This window comes from Culicoides brevitarsis, chromosome 1 (assembly GCF_036172545.1).
Source record: "Culicoides brevitarsis isolate CSIRO-B50_1 chromosome 1, AGI_CSIRO_Cbre_v1, whole genome shotgun sequence".
Taxonomy (NCBI): domain Eukaryota; kingdom Metazoa; phylum Arthropoda; class Insecta; order Diptera; family Ceratopogonidae; genus Culicoides; species Culicoides brevitarsis.
Window position 1 is genome coordinate 20,186,722 of NC_087085.1, and position 18,561 is coordinate 20,205,282.

Sequence of the window (18,561 nt, forward strand, 5' to 3'; positions counted from 1 at the left end):
AGGGACCCTTTTTTCTACATTTTATAAGCTCCATGCAATTTGCAAAAATGTGACTTGCAAAGAGCTTTTAATTAATATTAATTAAAAATTAAAATGATAATTTTGTAAAATATTTATCAAATATTTCGAATTGTTAGTTCTGTAATTTTTTGTATTATTATTATCTGTAAATATGTATTTACTAAAAAAAAAGAAAGAAAAACAAAAGTTTCTAAGAATATAAAATATTGAAAAAAAAATGGAAAAAAGATGATGAAATAAAAATTTATTTTACATAAGAATTCATAAAAAGAATAATTAAAAAATGAGTTTTTTTTTATTTTTTACCTGGTCATCAATGTTCTTATATTTTATAAAGGCTTCAAATAAATTCACAGAAAAATACTTACTTACAGTTTCGAGGATAACTTACAGGTGAGAAAATCGTTATGATGAAAATTGAATCGGAAATTATATTTAAAAATCAGGAAATTGTATTAAATTGACGCTACCTGTTGAATAAAATTATTTAAATAATTTAAAGAGCATGTATATAATTAATAAAACACAAATTTTCATTCAATTAATATTTTTCTTTTTATTAGTTTCGACTTTTTTTCATTAGTGTTTTTTTTTTAAATTTGTTTTTTTTTTAATTTTACAATATTTAATAATAATATAATATATTTCTTTTAATTTAATAATTTTTCATACATTTTCGCATGTGTGCAAACATTCTCTCAAGTAATATAATTAAAATTTTATATTATTATCTCATTTGTGTCGCATCCTTATTATCTTAGAACATTATATTTATCATCATGATAATAATTGCGTATAAATTTGTGATACATAATAGAAAAATAAAATTATAAAACAACACGCAGACAAAGTACATAAAGATTTAATATATAATTTCTACTTTTTTTTGATCTTGCAAAAGATGTGAATGATGAAAAAACAACATTAATGATAATATAATAATTTTTTTTTTAATTATTTATTATTATTATTTTATTATTAAATAACGTTCATAAAGTGAAAAAGAGATGAATTTGGTGTTGCTTGACATATTCTTATTATTTAATTTTAATTCTTTCTTTGGTAGAAAAAGCTCAGAGCCAAAGCTTTTTCTCTCAAAAAGGAAAAAATAAAATTTTCAAAAATATATTTTGTTGTTCTTAAATAATTATATATTTTTATTTATTTAATTTTATTTTATTTTCATTAAAATAGATTTTTTTTTCTGTATCTACTTTCATTTTGTGGCCACTAGTTAACCTGCTTTTTTGGAATATGCATTTTTGTTCTCTTTTCACTAAAATACGGTTAAAAATAAGTGCTTTTTGTTTCCTTTTACAATTATTTATTTTTAAACAACTTTCTCTCTTTCTAATAATATAATGATATAATAATAAATTAATTTTCCTTTTCTATTAATATTATTGTTATTAATATTTATTTTTATATGGCATGTGGATGTTTACTTAATATAATATAATAATAACGTTTTTCCTTTTTTTGTGTTTGTTCTCTTATGGCTTAATATTTACTTATGTTTCGTAAATCTATATGGGGGTAGTTAAAATCTTGTTTTTTTTTCTTATGTATACGTTCATATACTTATATCTTTTTTTTTTACTTTTATATATGAAAAAAATTGTATGACATTGATTTTTTTTCTATTTTTATTATAATGCATTTTCTTTTGTACGGAATTATGTTTTTTTTATGTTAGAACGTTGTTTTGTTTTTGTTTTTGGAACAATTGCTGTCTCTTCTAGATTTGTCGCGTTGAAGGCTACTTTTTTTTTATTACGGTCTAATTTTATAAATAGCTTCCTTTGGATTTATTTTTAGAGAAAATTAAAGCAATACCAAGAATCAAGAAACAATTTTTCAAGAAATTTTCCATTCAGCGTTCGAAGAGGGATTACAAAAAAAAACAGAACTCCCACACACAGTAAAGGTAATTAGAAGAAAGCAGGAGAAATGCCATAAAAACATTGAAAGGGATAAAAATAAACATAAGACGTGATAAAATATTAATAAATCGCACACACTCCTTTCGACGATTTCCGAGAAAATGATTTTCTTGACAACTTCGATCGATTTTTTTGCGATTATTATGTTGCGTAATTATTCATATATCGGAAAGTTACCAAAATACATGAGTATTTATGTAGATTTATGATTTTGATCTTTTTCTATAAGATGTTTGGTTGTTGCTCGAAGATGACATTGATCAACAAAAAGATTTTACGGAGATTACCGCGAGGCTATCTTCGTCCAAAGAGTTATAATAACAATACGGACACTGAAACCAAAAAAATCTGTGATAAATTTAAAGATTTTTTCTCATCCGTTTACGAAAATTCACATGAAATTAACGACAATTTTGACGAAATTACCTCTACGCGAGATTCTCTTTCGAATATAACTATTGACAAAGATAAACTTTTGAAAGAACTAATGAATCTTGACCAATCCAAAGGTCCTGAACCAGATGGATATCCTGCTATCTTCTTAAAGAAAATCGCGGAAGTAATAGTGGACCCATTGTTGTTTATTTTCAACAAATCATTAAATGATGGGCATTCGATTCAAGACCTGAAGGAAATTTCCTTACGACTTGAAGACAGGAAACAAGTCGTAAAGCTCCCAGCTATCCAACTCATTAAGTTCAACGGAGAACACCAAAATTGGATCCCATTTAAGCAGTTATTCGAACAAATGGTGCACAACCGAAAGGATCTGTCAGAAACGAAAAAAATGGCCCATTTGAGGACAAACGTCACCATGGAAGCATGGGATGTCATCAAACACTTCAGATCTGATCTGAAGGAAAATTACCACAAGGCCTGGACCCTGTTGAATGAGAGATTCTCATACAACAGAGTTTTTATATATTTTTTTCATTTTCTTTTCTATAAGTCTATATGAAAGGCTTCTGGAGACGAAAAGGCAATAGCGACAATTTCAACGTTCTGTCCGAACTTTCAATATGTTTTTGAAAAGTTCTAAAAATTCTAACGGAAACTTTAAACTAATCATATTCAAAATTTGTGAGAGTTTATGTTTATTCATACTTTTAAACAAAGATCAATTGGAACGATGAAGGTAGATGCGACAATTTTCGAACTATTTCCGAACTTTCAAGGTTTTGTTGAAAAGTTCTTGGTTGACGCTTCACTAATTAGCGCCAACCAATTTTTCCAAGTTAGTATTTATATAAGTAAATGGTATAAACATTTACTTATTAGTTAGCAGTAATTATAATAGCGAAAAGTTATAAAAAAAGACCAATAAAATAAAATAAAAAGTGAAAAAACAGGTCAAGAAGAAAAAAAATGTGGCCATTTTCCGCGACTGAAATTTCTAGTGATAAAACAGAACAGAATACGTTAGTGAAAATTCTGAATGAACATAAAAATTCGAGCGAAATGCTCATAGTAGTATTGATTTCGTTATTTGTGATTTATTATTTTATGAAATTATTATAAGATATAATATTAATTTCAATAGTATAACTACAAAATGAATTGGACGAAAAAGGCAATTGCGACAATTTCAGCGTTTTGTCCGAACTTTCAAGGTTTTGTTGAAAAGTTCTATTATAATTATGATTCACATTTTTTTTTGAAGTATTAAGAAAAGTGTTTAATTTAAAAAAGGTTTAAGCTCTCCATTAATCATAGAAATTGCAGGATCATCAAAAACTGTAAGTCAAAGTTTTTATTAAAGTTAAAATGTATCCGAACGAGAAGCGTCTTGGCTTATTGTAACACTCAAACCTTGATCTTCGAAAATTTTATTTACATGCCAAGTTACGTAGGACGAATAGGCAACAGCAACAATTTCAGCGTTTGGTCCGAACTTTCAAGTAGAAGTTGAAAAGTTCTAAAATAATTAATCTGAGCTTTTAGTATGACGAGCTCATGTTTATTATTCTTACAGTTTTTGTATAAAATCTTAGGTATTTATAAAATGCTTAATGAGAAAATGCGAGAAATTAGTCAGACATTTAGCAAGAAAAATTATGTCATCCTTTCGATTTACAGCATCGATGACTCGGTATTGGAAAGAGTACAATTGATGAAGAATCTTGAAGTGACTTTCAACACTACATTGGTGATAGAATTGTGAACAAAAGTCATAGCTCATAAGGGTTTTAATCGCTTTTTACGTTTGCGTTATGGGATTAAAGTCGCTAGCGCTGTTTTCCAAAAAGGCATTGACGAAATTCTGAAATATTTTGATTTCGCTTATAGTTTTATTGACGATGTTATTTTGAGCGCTGATTCCCAATCTGAGATGGAATTGAAGTTGATCAAAGTTGATTTTATGATTATTCTGAAAATTTTGACGGGCATACCATCGAAAAAATTTGTGACAGTGGGTATAAGGCTATTTTAGATTTCAATTTTAATTTTACATTTTGATTAGATTTTATTTTGAAATTTTTCTTGATTCTATTTTTAATCCTCAAATCAAATGAATTTTGAATGTGATTATAATCCTTAATTTTACTAGAAATTATTGAAAATTTTGTAGTCGAAGTTTAGATTTAATTTTTAAATAGATTAAATAAATAGTTTAAATAGATTTTTTTTTCTAATTTTGTAGTATAGATTTTTGTTGTAGATCAAATTTTCTTATTATTATTTTTTTTATAAAAACTAAAAAAAAATGTTTAACGAAATCACAATTTTTTTAATCGACAAAAAGCCGGATAAAAATAGGTCCTGATTTCTATTTTTGGAGCAATATCCAACCACGTGTTCAGCCGCTTTTCTCTGTTAATAAATACATAACGAGGGGAGACAGGAAAATGTGTTTTTATTATCTGTGCGTGGGTGTCGTTATACATTTATCTTTCCCTTCTCTTCTTACATTTACTCCAACATTTTTTTTCTGTTATTTCAACATAAATTGTAGCCATGCACTTGAAAATTTGATTCATACACAAACATAGCCTTGGCGAGAAATGTCTGCGTGGGCGTCGCGAATAAATAGAAAATGAAAAAGTTTTTTGCCGCCTTTTGTGCGAATTGTGAAGAAAATTTTTTGTAATTAATTACTTTTTAAATTTAACTCGCTCTCGTTCCCTTTTGTGGTGACGCATTACGTCACTCACTCACTCAAAAAAAAAAAAATTAATAATTCAATGTTGTGTTATTTTAGGATGCCATGCAGGAAGACGTCAATTGACGTCACACGATAACAACAACGAAAAAGGAGATTCCTAGAAAACAAAACATAGCCAAGTCGTCGTCGTCGTCTTGAAGCAGAAAGATCAAACGTGGAATTTATGGTTTTTTGTTACATTTATGAGCGATATTTTAGGAATTTAAATTTGGTTCGTTGGTGTAACGTCATTTCGATCTACCCACGCACGTGATACGCGCCAAAGGTAAATAAATATGAAAGATAAAGGAGGCTGTTATATTGAAATTTTGAGGTAAATAAGGGAATATACACACAAACAAAGTACTACGAAAAAGTAAGTGGGTGAGATTTGGCGGTTTTTGTTCGTTTCATTTCATTTACATTTTTTTTTTTGTTTTACAAAGTTTGATTGTTTTGTTACGGTTTAAGGCTTCTGCGAGTGCTTTGCGTTTGAATGGGGATTTATTTTATTGAATGAAACACCGAAAAGCAGATACCAGACGTCTCCATTGACGCGATGAAAAGCAGCACACGTGGGAAGACAGACAAATTTTCTTCTTTTATGAATTTTACGAGAATTTTTCTCAAGTCATTAATCGCTTTTTCTATGATTTTTCATGGGGGCTGAACCGATCCAAAACTGCCTGGCAAATTTTGGTTCAACAAACAACCCTTATATAATTTGGACAATTATGCACAAAATCTTAAACATTCTTAGAAAGTATCATATGACTTGATACATGATATTTTGGAGAAAACAAAACAAATATCAAAGAAATATTATGACCGTTCGACAAACCCTCTCATTGTCTCTCCAGGTCAAAAAGTTCTTCTTTTAGACAATACCGCACATAAACTTTAACCTCAATATAAAGGACCATATGTGGTCGATTCTGTTGACACACATAACGTTTTTTTGAAGATCAAGAATAAAATACAAAAATATCATAAAAATTTAGTTAAGTTATATTGAATCATTTATCCCATTAATGTATAAGTTAGTCTAATCAAAATTTAAAAATTATCAAATCAAAACTAATCACACTGATCCGGGTTGACTTGATTAAGTACAACCCTTAAGTTAATTCAGATAAGAAGTCATCAAAGTATGTCTTAAACAAAAAGTTATTTCAATTTATAAAAAATCCCTAAAATTCATTCTTCAGTTCATCCATACTTTTTTTTAAATATTTTCTGATTCTAGGTATTGATTTGCTATTTTTCTCTTGTTTTTGTGGAAGAAATCGCGTAGCCTTGAACAGCCCTCGTAAAATTACGCTTAAAATGTGTTACACTTATTTATGACGAATGAAGGCAATGTTGTTCTGGGAATATATTATTTTTAATAATTGTAATAATTTTCCATTCATGTGTTCCAAAAAATGCGTTCTTAAGGTTTAATCTTAAATTTATGAGCCAATACTACGATATTTTACGCGTACACTAAAAAGGTACTGGAATCATCTTGTTTTTCTTCTTTGTATATCACTGGGATACATGTTACTCTATTTTTATAGCTATTTATTATTAATAAATGTTAAAAGGAATGCAATAGTAAATTGCACATTCTTAATTTTTATGAGTTGCTTAATTTTTGTTCAACAACAGGCGACTTAAGGACAAGTGCAGGGCACATTTCGGGAGAAATATCTTAATAATTACGAGATATGACGCAAAAAAATTAACAATTTGCTTGACTACAACAACGTTTACTATCTACACTTACTTGCCAGATGCCCCTGCGGACGACATTTCCGACGTGGAAGCTGCCGACGACGAGCTCTGATGCATGAGGTGCCTTCATTTGGGCGTATTATCGCTGCTCCATCGATCAAATTCGATGCCCGAATCGGGCGAAACGCCCGTAAACGGTCCAAATAACGTATCAACGGTCACACACTTGCAATCAAATTCCAAACAATTGCATCCGTATTTGTTGTGACGTGCACGCCCGATGCTGCGACGATCGCCCGACTGCGGTAAACTGCTGTAACCGGACAACGGCGTGCTGGAACGTGTTGGATCTTTCTTCAGTTGTCGCTCGAACGAGTTTAGTTGCTGCATAAAGTGAAAATTCGGCGAAATATCGGGCTTCTTGGCACGCACGAAGGAAAAGGCGTCGTTCAGGCAGAGCGAACGGGCGTACATGAGATACGCGAGAGTGATTGTGACACTACGACTGACGCCTGCCACGCAATGCACGAGCACGACGGAGTTTTTGGCATGTGCATCCTCTGTAAAATGATCAAGAAATTAGTCAAAAAAATTAAAAATAAAAAAAATAAGTAATTACCAATAAATTTGATGGCTTCCGGAAAATGTATCGACAAATCCTGGGAGCAATGATCCGTAATCTTGATTTGCAGATACGTTATTTCGCCTTCGAAGACATTTTTCAAATTTGGAGTCACGTTGAGGATATACTGCAAGCAAAAATTAATAAAAAACTAAAATTAGACACCCACATTGTTACTATAAAAATTGCAGTGCATTCACTTTCTAAACCCGCACACTTTGTATTTATGACAAATTTAATCTATCTCTGTGACGGTGCCTTGCACATGGTCTCAAATTGTTGTGCAACCAAAAAAAAATGAAATAAAAAGTGTATCAGACAGACAAGTAATTATTACGTCGTTTGTCGTTGTCGGTCATAGAAACGCACACACAGGAACAAACTTATAAATAAATAGTAAACACGACGACGACGACTGTAATTTTTTTTTCATTCATGAATGCACCGCACTGAATATGAATGAAACTTACTCTAATATTGTATTTCTGTAACGCCTCCAGGTCCTGGCTATTTTTCTCATTGCCCAAATAAAGCCATGGTAATATCTCGACCGGTGCCTCGCTTAGGTCATGCGTGCCACCTGACTCGCAATCCGACGATTCGGTCGAACTTGTGCCAGCCGAATCGGAAAATGGGGTTGAGATGCGCAGAGATCTGCAAAAAAAAAGTCGTTGTAGAAAAGAAAATGCGAGAAAAAATGTCGTAACCTATTCATTAGAACAGAAACTCTTATGGTGTAGGTTCGTGTTCCAGATCAATTTGTTACATAGTTTGTAATCTAGCAACTATTGGAATCCAGAAAGCGATTGAAACGACTTTCTGAATTTGTCTTAGATGCAAATTTGGTGTTTTCTAATTGAATTCCCTTGAAAAAAGGTATTTTTAATTTTTTTTTATGGAGTTGAGATTCGAACGCACATCTTTGGATATGACAAGCAGGCATGCTTGCAATGGGTTAAGAACGTCATAATTAAGATAATGGTTAAGAGTCGATTAAAAGTTGTGGGGTTATGCTAAGAATTTTATTTATGACTCCATAAAATTAATTTTTTTAGAAAAAATTAAGGGTGTCAAGGTCATTGAAAATATTTGACAATTAAAAATTTGACAGATTCTATTAAAATCTTAAAATTTGAGATATTCAAAGAAATTTGACAAAAAAATAATTTTGAACTGCTCAAAAAGTATTTTTCATTCAAATTTACTTTAAATTTCTGATTATTTTTGATTGAAAATGACAGATGTCAAAAATTTTGTAAAAATCAACATTTTAATTTTTTTTTAATTAATAAAAAATTAACATTAAGAATTTGACATTAATATTTTTAAAATTTGTTAGAATAGAATGAAACGCATGGCTTTCGATTCTAAACAAATTTATGATGGAAAAAATTTATTCTATAAAACTCATGAAATTAGTACAAATTATCTTTAAATTAAAAGTACAAAATTTACCTCAATGTAGAGGAATTAATTTTCAACACAAATATAGACTTTTTAGACGAAATTTACGATAAAAATAGTGAAAAGATTCTAGTGCGCTCCACACTTGTCGAAATTCCAGGAATAAAAGAATGAATTAACATTCAGAATGAATGAATTCGCGAATGTCAAGAATTAGCTATTTGGCAATTAATTAATTATTTCAAAATTGGCCGTTGCATAATTTTCTTAACAATTATTTTTAAAAATAATTTAGGCCGCTCCAAATGAAAATCAAAAATTAAGTCCAAAATTTTTGAAAATTTTTTTGACAGTTACTTTTTATGAATTTTTTTTCTTAAATTTTTAATATGTATTTAATTAGCAAATCTCAAAAAAAATAAATAAAAAATATTTAACACTCAAAAATAGTTAAAAATTTTGTCATTTTGTATGAAAATAAGTTTTCAATTTTTTTTTTCTTTGCCTCCCCCCATTTTATTTTCAAAAATTAAAAAAATTGGAATTATTTTTGATTGATGAAATTTTCAACTTTTTTTTCATTTGGACAAAGCGGCCTTAAAATATTTCAAAATATTTTATTTATTTTAACTAAATTTTTGACAAAAACAAAAGTGACTGATGTCAAAGTTTCTTTAAAATTTTAAATTTGAAGTTTTTTTAAAGTTCTATTTTTGGCTAGTTCATTAAAATTAAATAATTCAAGACTAAAACCTCCAGTTTACTGAATCAAAAAAATAACCATTCTTAAAAAAAAATAAATTTTATGAAACTTTCTGCTTAAAAAATTTTAGAACTGTCAAATTCTGAACTGTCAAAATATTTAATTTATCGGCTCGTTCCGTAAAAATTTCTTCAAAAATTTATTAAAAATTCAGCTTACCTCAATCCCATCAATTGTTCCGTTGGATTGTAGTCCGTCTCAAGTAATGCCTCGTTCTCGCACCATTCTGGATATCTCTCGGAAAATGTTTGAAAACCACCTGGTAACAAAAAAAAAATGAAAAAAAGGTCAGATTTTCCTCAACTTCTTCATGCATCATGGAGAAAGACGAAAAATTGTCTTAACAACAATAACAACGAAAAAAAAAGTCATAATAAAAATGCAAGCGTGTGCAATGAATGGCCTTGACCTTCTCCACCACGACACGTATGGCACGACGACAAACGCACATGCACACAAAAAGTTTCTACATAGAACTTGTCATGCTCGAATGTGTTCTCCACCACCACGTATTTTGTGTGAAATGGCAGAAAGAAGCAAACAAACAAACGAAACGAAAAAAAAATCGACACTTTACCTTCAAGTGTGACCAAGGTGCAGCCGTCTTCCCTTAATATTTTTTTGAGCACATTATAGGAATTTATTTCTGTGTTATTTGTATTGCTTGCATCACATCCGGCGGCACTCATACTGCCCATGGTGTTGGTGTAGAGCACAAATGTGAATTTTCCGTCTTTGCTGCTGCTGTAATTGGACATGATGCGATTCTTGAGGTGGCGACACTTGATCGTCGTGAACAAATCCAGCTTTTTCTGGTGCAATCTCCTTAGAATTAGCGTTGGAAGGAAGAAATTAAGGCTACCCTGGAATGTTCAACATTCGGTGAGTATATTTTTTTTTCTCTTATGACACAACACAGAAAAAAATTATTATTTTATTAATTTTTTTTCGCAGGAAAATCCCACACAGACTTTTGTCTTTGTTTTTCTCGGAATCGAGATTGACGAAAGAAGAACAAAAAAAAAGGTGACACGTGAATCTCTTACCTTTATGTGTGACTCGATAAAGTCGGACTGTAGGCGACAATCGAGAATGAGCAAAAAATCCATCCAATTTGGTTTTAGTAGCTGGCTTTGGAGCCATTCCGCTGGAACTGCCATTCTTAGCTATTTTTTTATTTTTTTTCTTTTCGCACAAAAAAAAAACACTTTGCGCTTGTTGTAACAATGGTTGGGCTGCTGCTGCTAAAATCAATCACCACACACTATATTGCCGTTTTTTTCGCTTTTATAAATATGAATGAAATAAAATTCGCCCACGCAAATTTTTTTTTCACTATACGATAGTCGTTTTTTGCCTCTCTCTCCCGTAGTTGCTGTTGTTGTTGTTGTTTTGGTGTTGTGTGAGTTGTTGCTGCGAACACTGTTCGTAAAATTAATCACTACACTTTCTTCTTTCCGTGCATCAAAAGAACATTGATTATGATTTTTTCATAAAATTGTGCAGAAAATTTCGATTAATGGCACTGTTTGCATGGTTTTTCGGAGCGTCGTTGGAATTTTTGTGAATTTTTTTTCCGAGAGAACCGAATTTTTCGCTCGTTTCGACAACACAGCAGCAAGGTATACTAATGATTTTTCTTCAATGTGCAAGACGACGAGAACGACGAGTGAGTGTTCGTCTGTGTGTATGTGTCGATGGATATTTTGCTGGCTTTTTTTATGAATGGAATGATAAGTTTTGCGTTATATTATTGTTTAGGGAGCACACATGCCGTTTTAAAAGCGCAGGCGTACATATTGCTCTGGTTTTGTGAGTAGGAGTGCCACTTTGTGTGTGTGTCGTATAGCGCAGCACTTGCATCGATATTTCACTCTTTTTCATTCACTAACACAAAAACTTGGTATTTTTTTGCTGTTTCTTGCACTTTTTTGTTCTACTTCCACTTAATTCGCAGCTTCGTTTCCACTATCTCCGATGCTTTGATGACACCACAACATTTTTTTTTTGTTTCCACAAATAACTTTTTTTTTATTATTTCATTTCCTGTCGACGACTTACTTATAGCACAAATATTTTTACCATATACAGATTCGACGACGACGACTACTCGTACACGGCGGATGATTAGTCAATGAATGAGTTTTGTGTCTCTTCACTACTTAGTACTTAGTGCTTTCCTGTCGTTCTATAGCAAGCTCAGCTATGTGTAGCTGTAGAGAGTTTCAAACAAAAATACGCGTGTTTGTGCCTTGCCCGTCCGATTCAATCTACTAGTTTATCGGAGAGCTCAGTTCGAGAAATGTAAGCGTTGTTGTTTCTTCGCGCGGGCACGCATACATCGTCACCATTCATCATAGGTAAGTGAGTCAGTTCAGTGCAACAACTAATCTTTTTTTTTCTTCATACCAATACACTCGCACGATTCATAACGTCTTTCGGAGTGTGGCTGTATGAATGGCGAATGGATGAATGAAAAACTGTTGATATGGCCACTCATAGGCACTCATGGTTACTCATACTCACAATCCGTGACTGGATTGCACGAGGAAATCCATAGTGACTGAGTGAGACGATGTGAGACGAATGAAAGTGAACTGTTATACAGCTGTCAGCTAAGTGGAAGACTGGTACACTTACCTGACAGCTGTATAACAGTTCACTTTCATTCGCCTCATTCAGTCACTATGGATTTCCTTATGCAAGCCGTCACGAGCCTCATGTATACAGATATATAACAGTATCAATTTCAGCCGACTCAATGCTCACATACGGGTTTCTGTAGCGACCAATCACGTCACAGACATCATCGTACCGTGTATGTGTGTGTCGTACAGGAATGGTTCATGAGAAAAATGAACAAAAATCATTCGTTTTTTGATGGAAGTTAAATAATAAAAAAATATGATTAACTTTATATTTAATACAAGATATTGATGAGAACAAGGCTTTATTTTGGAAAAAGGCAATTAATATACCTGGGAAGGGATCACTGAATTATACTATTTTTTATTTACGTTGTTTCTACTTCATGGCTGAAGGAAGAATAAAATTAATTTTGATATTTTGAGAAAAAACTGTTAAACCCAGATCCTATGATTAATTTTCTTTCGCCGTTAGTTGATCGTTAAACACGTAACAGATATGTTAACTATCGTTCAATTTTTGTCAACTTCGTCAATTTCTTATATGGAAATTTATTTTCCTACAATTAATTTGACATTTTAAATATCATTCTAATCAACAGATTCATAAATATTCTCTCCTTGCTGCCCCTTGAAGCCACCTCTGATGCAAACTGTGATATTAGTTTAAGTTTTCTTTCCTTCTCTCCATCTTATAAAAATCTTTCTTTTAATTATGTCGTTTATGAATTAAGAAAAGAAATCCCAACAAGAGTAGGTAGAGCACTCAAAAATTCATTTCATGTTGTAAATTATCGTTATCATGAAAAGTTATCATAAATATTCTCTTACCTCTTTTTTAATCTTAGGAACAATGTATGACCGCAGTAAACAACCGATAGATAACTGCTTGAAGATACCTTAATTGATAAATTCTGCAACATTTTGATTGGCTTTTTAGTCTATTTTTAGCTAATTTTTCAATTTGTATTGTCTTTTATTCGATGAGCTAAATTTTTCATGAAACTATTGAATTTCAAGAATATCACTAAGATATCAGTAATATCAGTGAGTAAAACTAAATTTAACACCATGTGTCTCATATTTTCTTTTGCTAGAAGAAATTTTTGTATGATCACGTTGGCTGATTGCAACGTACTGATTCGTATGAAATAATATCTAACGGAAGTTACTCTCCTCGACTTTCTTAATCTCTTAAATATTTACATACTACTACTTGCAAATAATTATAAATGGTTCTTACAATCATTCTTCAATTGAAGGGTTAATGTGATAAATCGCACATTTTTTTAAAAGTTTTTTCATTTGTTTACACAGAAAAGTCAATTGGAATCAAAAAATTAAGTAGTTTTTACAATTTTTTCTTTACCTAATTTATTTATTTTTTAATATCCAATTTAAAATTTATTTTAATGATTTTTTATGAAAATTTATTGATTTGTAACTGACCTTGAACTTTTTGAACTAATTGTTGGGAATAACTTTCATCGAATGCTTTCTGATGCCTTCAAAGTTAGGCCAAAACAACAATCCCAAATGTTTCAGGTTTCCTCCCACCTAATTTTTTCTGAAAATCATAGGTGGGATATCGAGTATCGAGTATCTAAAATGTAAGAAAAAATTCAAATTTTAGTACATTTTTGACCTAAATATTTTTGAAAATGATCAAAATTTCTGTTAAAACCATTTGAAAATTCGATATTTTCATACATTTTCAAATTTTTAGTGAAAAATGATCAATTTTGTAAAGAAAAATATTCATCCCTCCTAATTTTCAAAATTTATGTTCAAAAACATGTAAGCTTCTTGACAATTATAGAGAAAAGTGAACGTTTTTACATTAAAAGATACTCGATATACATCCTACCTAATGTTCAGAAGGTCTATGAAACGTGAAACATTTGAGTATCTTGTTTTGGCCTTATCAATAAAATGACGAAATAGCCGAAAATGTTTGAGTCATTGCAAAACAAGACAATCTAATGTCTTTGACATAAAAATTATCAATTTTCATTCTATATGAAAGTGATTTTTAGTAACAAAAGCGTATTTCTTAATTTTTATAATTAGCTAAAGTCAGAAAAAGAATGTGTTTTCTAGCACAAAAAAATAGTACAACAAAAAAAAAATAATTTTTTATTATTATTTTAGTATTTTAAAAATTAGTGTGTTATTTTTTATTATTTGTTGTCATTTTTTTCAAGCAATAAAAATTAATAAATATAATCTAAAAATTAAAATTAAGTACACGTGACACTCACAAACAAATAATTTTTCCGTATTTTTTTTTTACATCTTTTCATTTTTCTCTTTCGTTTCTAGCACCAAATTTGACGTACTTGCACTAACATGACGTTCCTTGCTGTTGAAAATGCCGTAACAGAAGTAAATTACTAATCCAATGGCGATCCAGACGACAAATCGCACCCAAGTCCACGGATCTAAGCCGCACATGAGGTAAATATTGATGAGGATTGACGTCGCTGGCAAAAATGGAGTGAAAGGAGTCTAAAAAAGAAATTTTTATAAACAAAATTTAGGAAAAATTTTAAAAGAACTTACAGAAAAGGGAATTTTCGCAATAGATCTCGGTTGGAAGACAATGATCAAGATCGAAAGTACAAGCAGGAGTCCAAAAACGACAAGTAACGTAATTGCCCACCAATCACCGTTCATAATTTCCGTTGTGTAAAGTGTAAAAGTGCCCGAAAACATGAGGCACCAAAAAAGGTAGGACGTCACCATGACAGTTACGATGCCCGATGTCAGTGCAACGGGATCTCTCAAGCGATTTCCGTTGAAAAGTTGTTTCAACATAACTTTCGGCGTCATCTCGATCGTATTTAATTCCGAATGATTCACATCTTCCTCCGTCATTTCGAATCGCAACAACATGACGCATGCCGCAACAATGGAATAAGCCATCAACGTTCCAATCGACATCATGTTCACAAGTTGACTCAAGTCAAAAATTGCTGCCAAAATTCCCGTAAGCGTTCCCGCAATCAAAGTACCCGCAAAAGGTGTGTTGAATTTTGGATGTACGGCACCCATTATTTGGAACACCAATCCGTCCTTGGCCATGGCGTAAATGACACGCGGCAAGGGGAACATGGCACCCATTAAACTCGCAGCAAGACCAAAAATCGCTCCGTAACTGACGATGCCTTCAGCTACGGTCCATCCTAATTGCTTGAAAACATGGGGCAAGGGCGCATTTTCGTTTTGTTCGTAATACGGCAGCATCATCGTCAAAACGGTTGAGATCCCGAAATACGCCAAGAAGATGATTGTGAGGGAAATTACAACTGCAAAAGGGATGGAACGTTGAGGAGTCTTTGCTTCTTCGCCCGCTGTCGCAATCACATCAAATCCAATGAACCCATAAAAGCAAATTGCTGCTCCTTTGATGACTCCTCCAAGGCCATAGGGGAAAAATCCGCCGTCTCCATACCCAGCAGGGACATTTTCGAGTTTCCAATTTGCTGGATCAGCTTTGAAGGCACCACAGATAATCACAAAAATAACAACACTCACATTTGTCATGGTAAAAATGTTGTTCACCAAGGCAGACTCGCGAGCGCCAAACGCTAATGCCACTAAAAATAGCACAAAAGGTGAGTGATCTTATCATCATTTCAACAAATATCATTAAGATACTTACGTGTAAATGCCATTATAATCCCGAACGCGAAAAAATCTGGATAAGCACCGAGTCCGGAGACATTCATGGGCATCGTTTCCAAAAACCAACCGCTAATCTGATTGTTTGTCAGTTCGTCCACGTAGTTGCTGAGACCCTTTACGACACTCGCGGAACCTAAAATAGCAACAAAAACAATGACTTGAACATAAATTTGCTTATCGCCAGGCCCAAAAATAAGAAATCTTAAAAATTTTATCAAAATGATTGCAATTGATTAAAAATTTTTGGCAAAATCATCGTGTAAAAATCGTGACAAAGCAACATTTTTATGCATAGGTCAGTGTCTCAATTTCTTATCAAATTTTTTTTTGTTTGATAACCTCGTTATCGAAGAGATTATTTCCTGATATATATTTAATAATTGTATGTTTGTGATGCAGATTATGAGACAACATGCTACGTTTTGTGACAAATTTTGAATAAAAATTTCGATTAATGGCAGATTTACTTTGTCACTGAGATGTTTTGAACAAAAATTAATGAAAAATAGTCAGAAATCACTTTAAATGTGTAATTTTTCGTTTTATAATGAAAAATATACATTAAAAATTATTTTAAAAAATCTATATGTTTTTATATTTTTTGTCATTTTTAGTATTTTTTTTTTATTTGACATAAAAATTGAATTAATATTTATAATTTGAAAAAATTAAATTAGGCCACTCCAATTTTTTTGTAAACTTTTTGTCCATGCCCCATTTTCGATGAAAATCCAATAATACCCAGGGGGCAAAATTAAAAAAAAAGTTAAAAATTTCATCAAAAATTACCGATTTTTGGTGTATTTCCATAATTTTTCTTAAAACTTTCAAGAAAATTTTTCAATTTTTTGTAATTTTTGTCTTAAAAATCGTATTTTAACATAAAATTATCTTCTAAAAATATTTTTTGTAAAAATTATTGAATTTTTGTTTTCAAAAAAAATTTTGACAGTTATTTTTTTAAAATTATTTTTTGAAAAAATTTTAATTAAAAAATTTTTAAATCAATACACAAAAATCAATTTTCTTCAAAAATCAAAAATGAATAAAAAAAATTGGCATTCTGTATGAAAAAATGTATTTCAAAATTTTAAATTTTTATTTATTTATTTGTTTCAAAAATTTTGGACAAAATTTTTAAAATCAATTTTAAATAAGAAATTCTCAATTAAAATATTGATTAATGACGAAAAACTTTTTAAATTTTGTCATTTTGTATGAAAAAGTATTTCAAAACTATTTTTTTTAAATTTTGCTCCCCCCCATTTTGAAAAAAAGTTTTTGGGAAAAAATCGTTTGAAAAAAATTTGGAACGGCCTTAAACAAAAAAAAAATTATTAATTTAAAAATAATAATTATTAAAAAAAATAAATTTAAACAAATAATGAAAATGATTAAATTAATAAAATTTAGTAAAACAAAGTTTTTAAATTTCAGTGAAAATTGTGCATAATTTTCTCGTTAATTTTTGCAATTTATTTTATTTTTTTTTTTTTGTTTTTGTTTAGAAATTTCTGAAAAATTTAATAATTAATATTTTTTTTAATGATAATTCACAGATAATTTTTTTTAATTTTTTCAGCATTTCGAGGTCTAAATAAAATATTTTTTAAAATTGCACTTCCGTTTTCTTGAAATGTCGGAAATCTCATCACATTTTTTTTAAATCAACACGGAAAAAAACACTCACCAATGGCATATTCCAAGACGAGATTCCACCCGATGATAAACGCAATAAATTCCCCAATTGTCACATAACTATAAACATAAGCACTTCCAGCTTTCGGGACACGAGCTCCAAACTCCGCATAACATAACCCGGCCAACATTGACGCAATTGCCGCTATCGCAAAACTAATTACAACCGCGGGACCTGCTGTCGTCTTCGAAACTTCACCCGCTAGCACATAAACTCCCACGCCAAGGGTACTGCCGACGCCCATCGTGGTCAAATCAAAAGTCGAAAGGAACTTCGAAAGACGAGTTTCGGTGTTGTCCACCAAGGGTTTCTTCCGACTCAGGATATCAAAAGACTTTTGAAAAAAATTCTGAAAAAAAAGAAACGAAGGTTATTCAATCGCGAATTTAAAAAAATTATATCAGCAAGGTCATTCATGCCTTGAATTTGTGTCAAAAATGCTTGATTTGAAGAAGTTCATACCTTTTCACTAGAGGCCACCATATTTTCCCTCCGTTAATTTATAATTTTATCTTATCGAAAAAAAATAATTGAAAACAATAATCAGCGTGACACACGACTTGAATTGACAAATTTTGACGAAAAAGTGATCGTTCTTATGATATAACGCGACGTTTTATGGTGTCTTCGCGGAGTCGTTATCTTTAAATTTATCAGATAGAGCAGTGAGATAAGTCTTCGCATGCATTATCTTGCCGCGATGCGATAAAGAGGTGACAAAATCAGTGATAATTTCAAAGGCAAATCTTTCCAGTCGTTTCATCAGTCGTTAATTACCACTCCAAACGGTCGGTGAGTCGCTGCAAAAAAAAAAACAAAGAAAGAAAAAATATTGAATTTCTTATCAAAATCCGGAAAACAAACACAAAGCAAGGAATTTTCCCGTAAATAGATTAAAGAGCAGCGTCTCTTGTTCTCG

General features: G+C 31.1%; 2 protein-coding genes across 2 annotated transcripts; both read right to left on the reverse strand.

The window, feature by feature from the left end:
- Positions 1-6,739: 6,739 nt before the first annotated feature.
- Positions 6,740-11,875, reverse strand: LOC134838277 (dual specificity protein phosphatase Mpk3). Its single transcript, XM_063853777.1, has 6 exons — positions 10,658-11,875; positions 10,189-10,474; positions 9,771-9,870; positions 7,915-8,098; positions 7,442-7,571; positions 6,740-7,382 (listed from the first exon to the last, which is right to left on the reverse strand). Exons 1-6 carry the CDS (start codon positions 10,769-10,771, stop codon positions 6,949-6,951), a joined length of 1,248 nt encoding a protein of 415 aa, XP_063709847.1. The 5' UTR covers positions 10,772-11,875; the 3' UTR covers positions 6,740-6,948.
- Positions 11,876-14,412: 2,537 nt separating this feature from the next.
- On the reverse strand, positions 14,413-18,222 carry LOC134833118 (cationic amino acid transporter 2). The gene is made up of 5 exons (XM_063847339.1): positions 18,105-18,222; positions 17,634-17,991; positions 15,921-16,076; positions 14,819-15,855; positions 14,413-14,764 (listed from the first exon to the last, which is right to left on the reverse strand). The coding sequence occupies exons 1-5, from the start codon at positions 18,123-18,125 to the stop codon at positions 14,546-14,548; spliced, it is 1,791 nt and encodes a 596-aa protein (XP_063703409.1). The 5' UTR covers positions 18,126-18,222; the 3' UTR covers positions 14,413-14,545.
- Between the last annotated feature and the right edge of the window lie 339 nt (positions 18,223-18,561).

Bases quoted from the DNA above. Each gene is read 5' to 3' on its own strand.
- LOC134838277 (XM_063853777.1), bottom strand. From the start codon at position 10,771: ATGGCAGTTCCAGCGGAATGGCTCCAAAGCCAGCTACTAAAACCAAAT. The intron at 10,475-10,657 runs GTAAGAGATTCA...TGAACATTCCAG, and splicing joins TTATCGAGTCACACATAAAG to GGTAGCCTTAATTTCTTCCT. The intron at 7,572-7,914 runs GTAAGTTTCATT...TTTTGCTTGCAG, and splicing joins TACAGAAATACAATATTAGA to TATATCCTCAACGTGACTCC.
- LOC134833118 (XM_063847339.1), bottom strand. From the start codon at position 18,125: ATGGTGGCCTCTAGTGAAAAG. The intron at 15,856-15,920 runs GTAAGTATCTTA...TGCTATTTTTAG, and splicing joins GATTATAATGGCATTTACAC to TGGCATTAGCGTTTGGCGCT. The intron at 14,765-14,818 runs GTAAGTTCTTTT...TTTCTTTTTTAG, and splicing joins TTGCGAAAATTCCCTTTTCT to ACTCCTTTCACTCCATTTTT.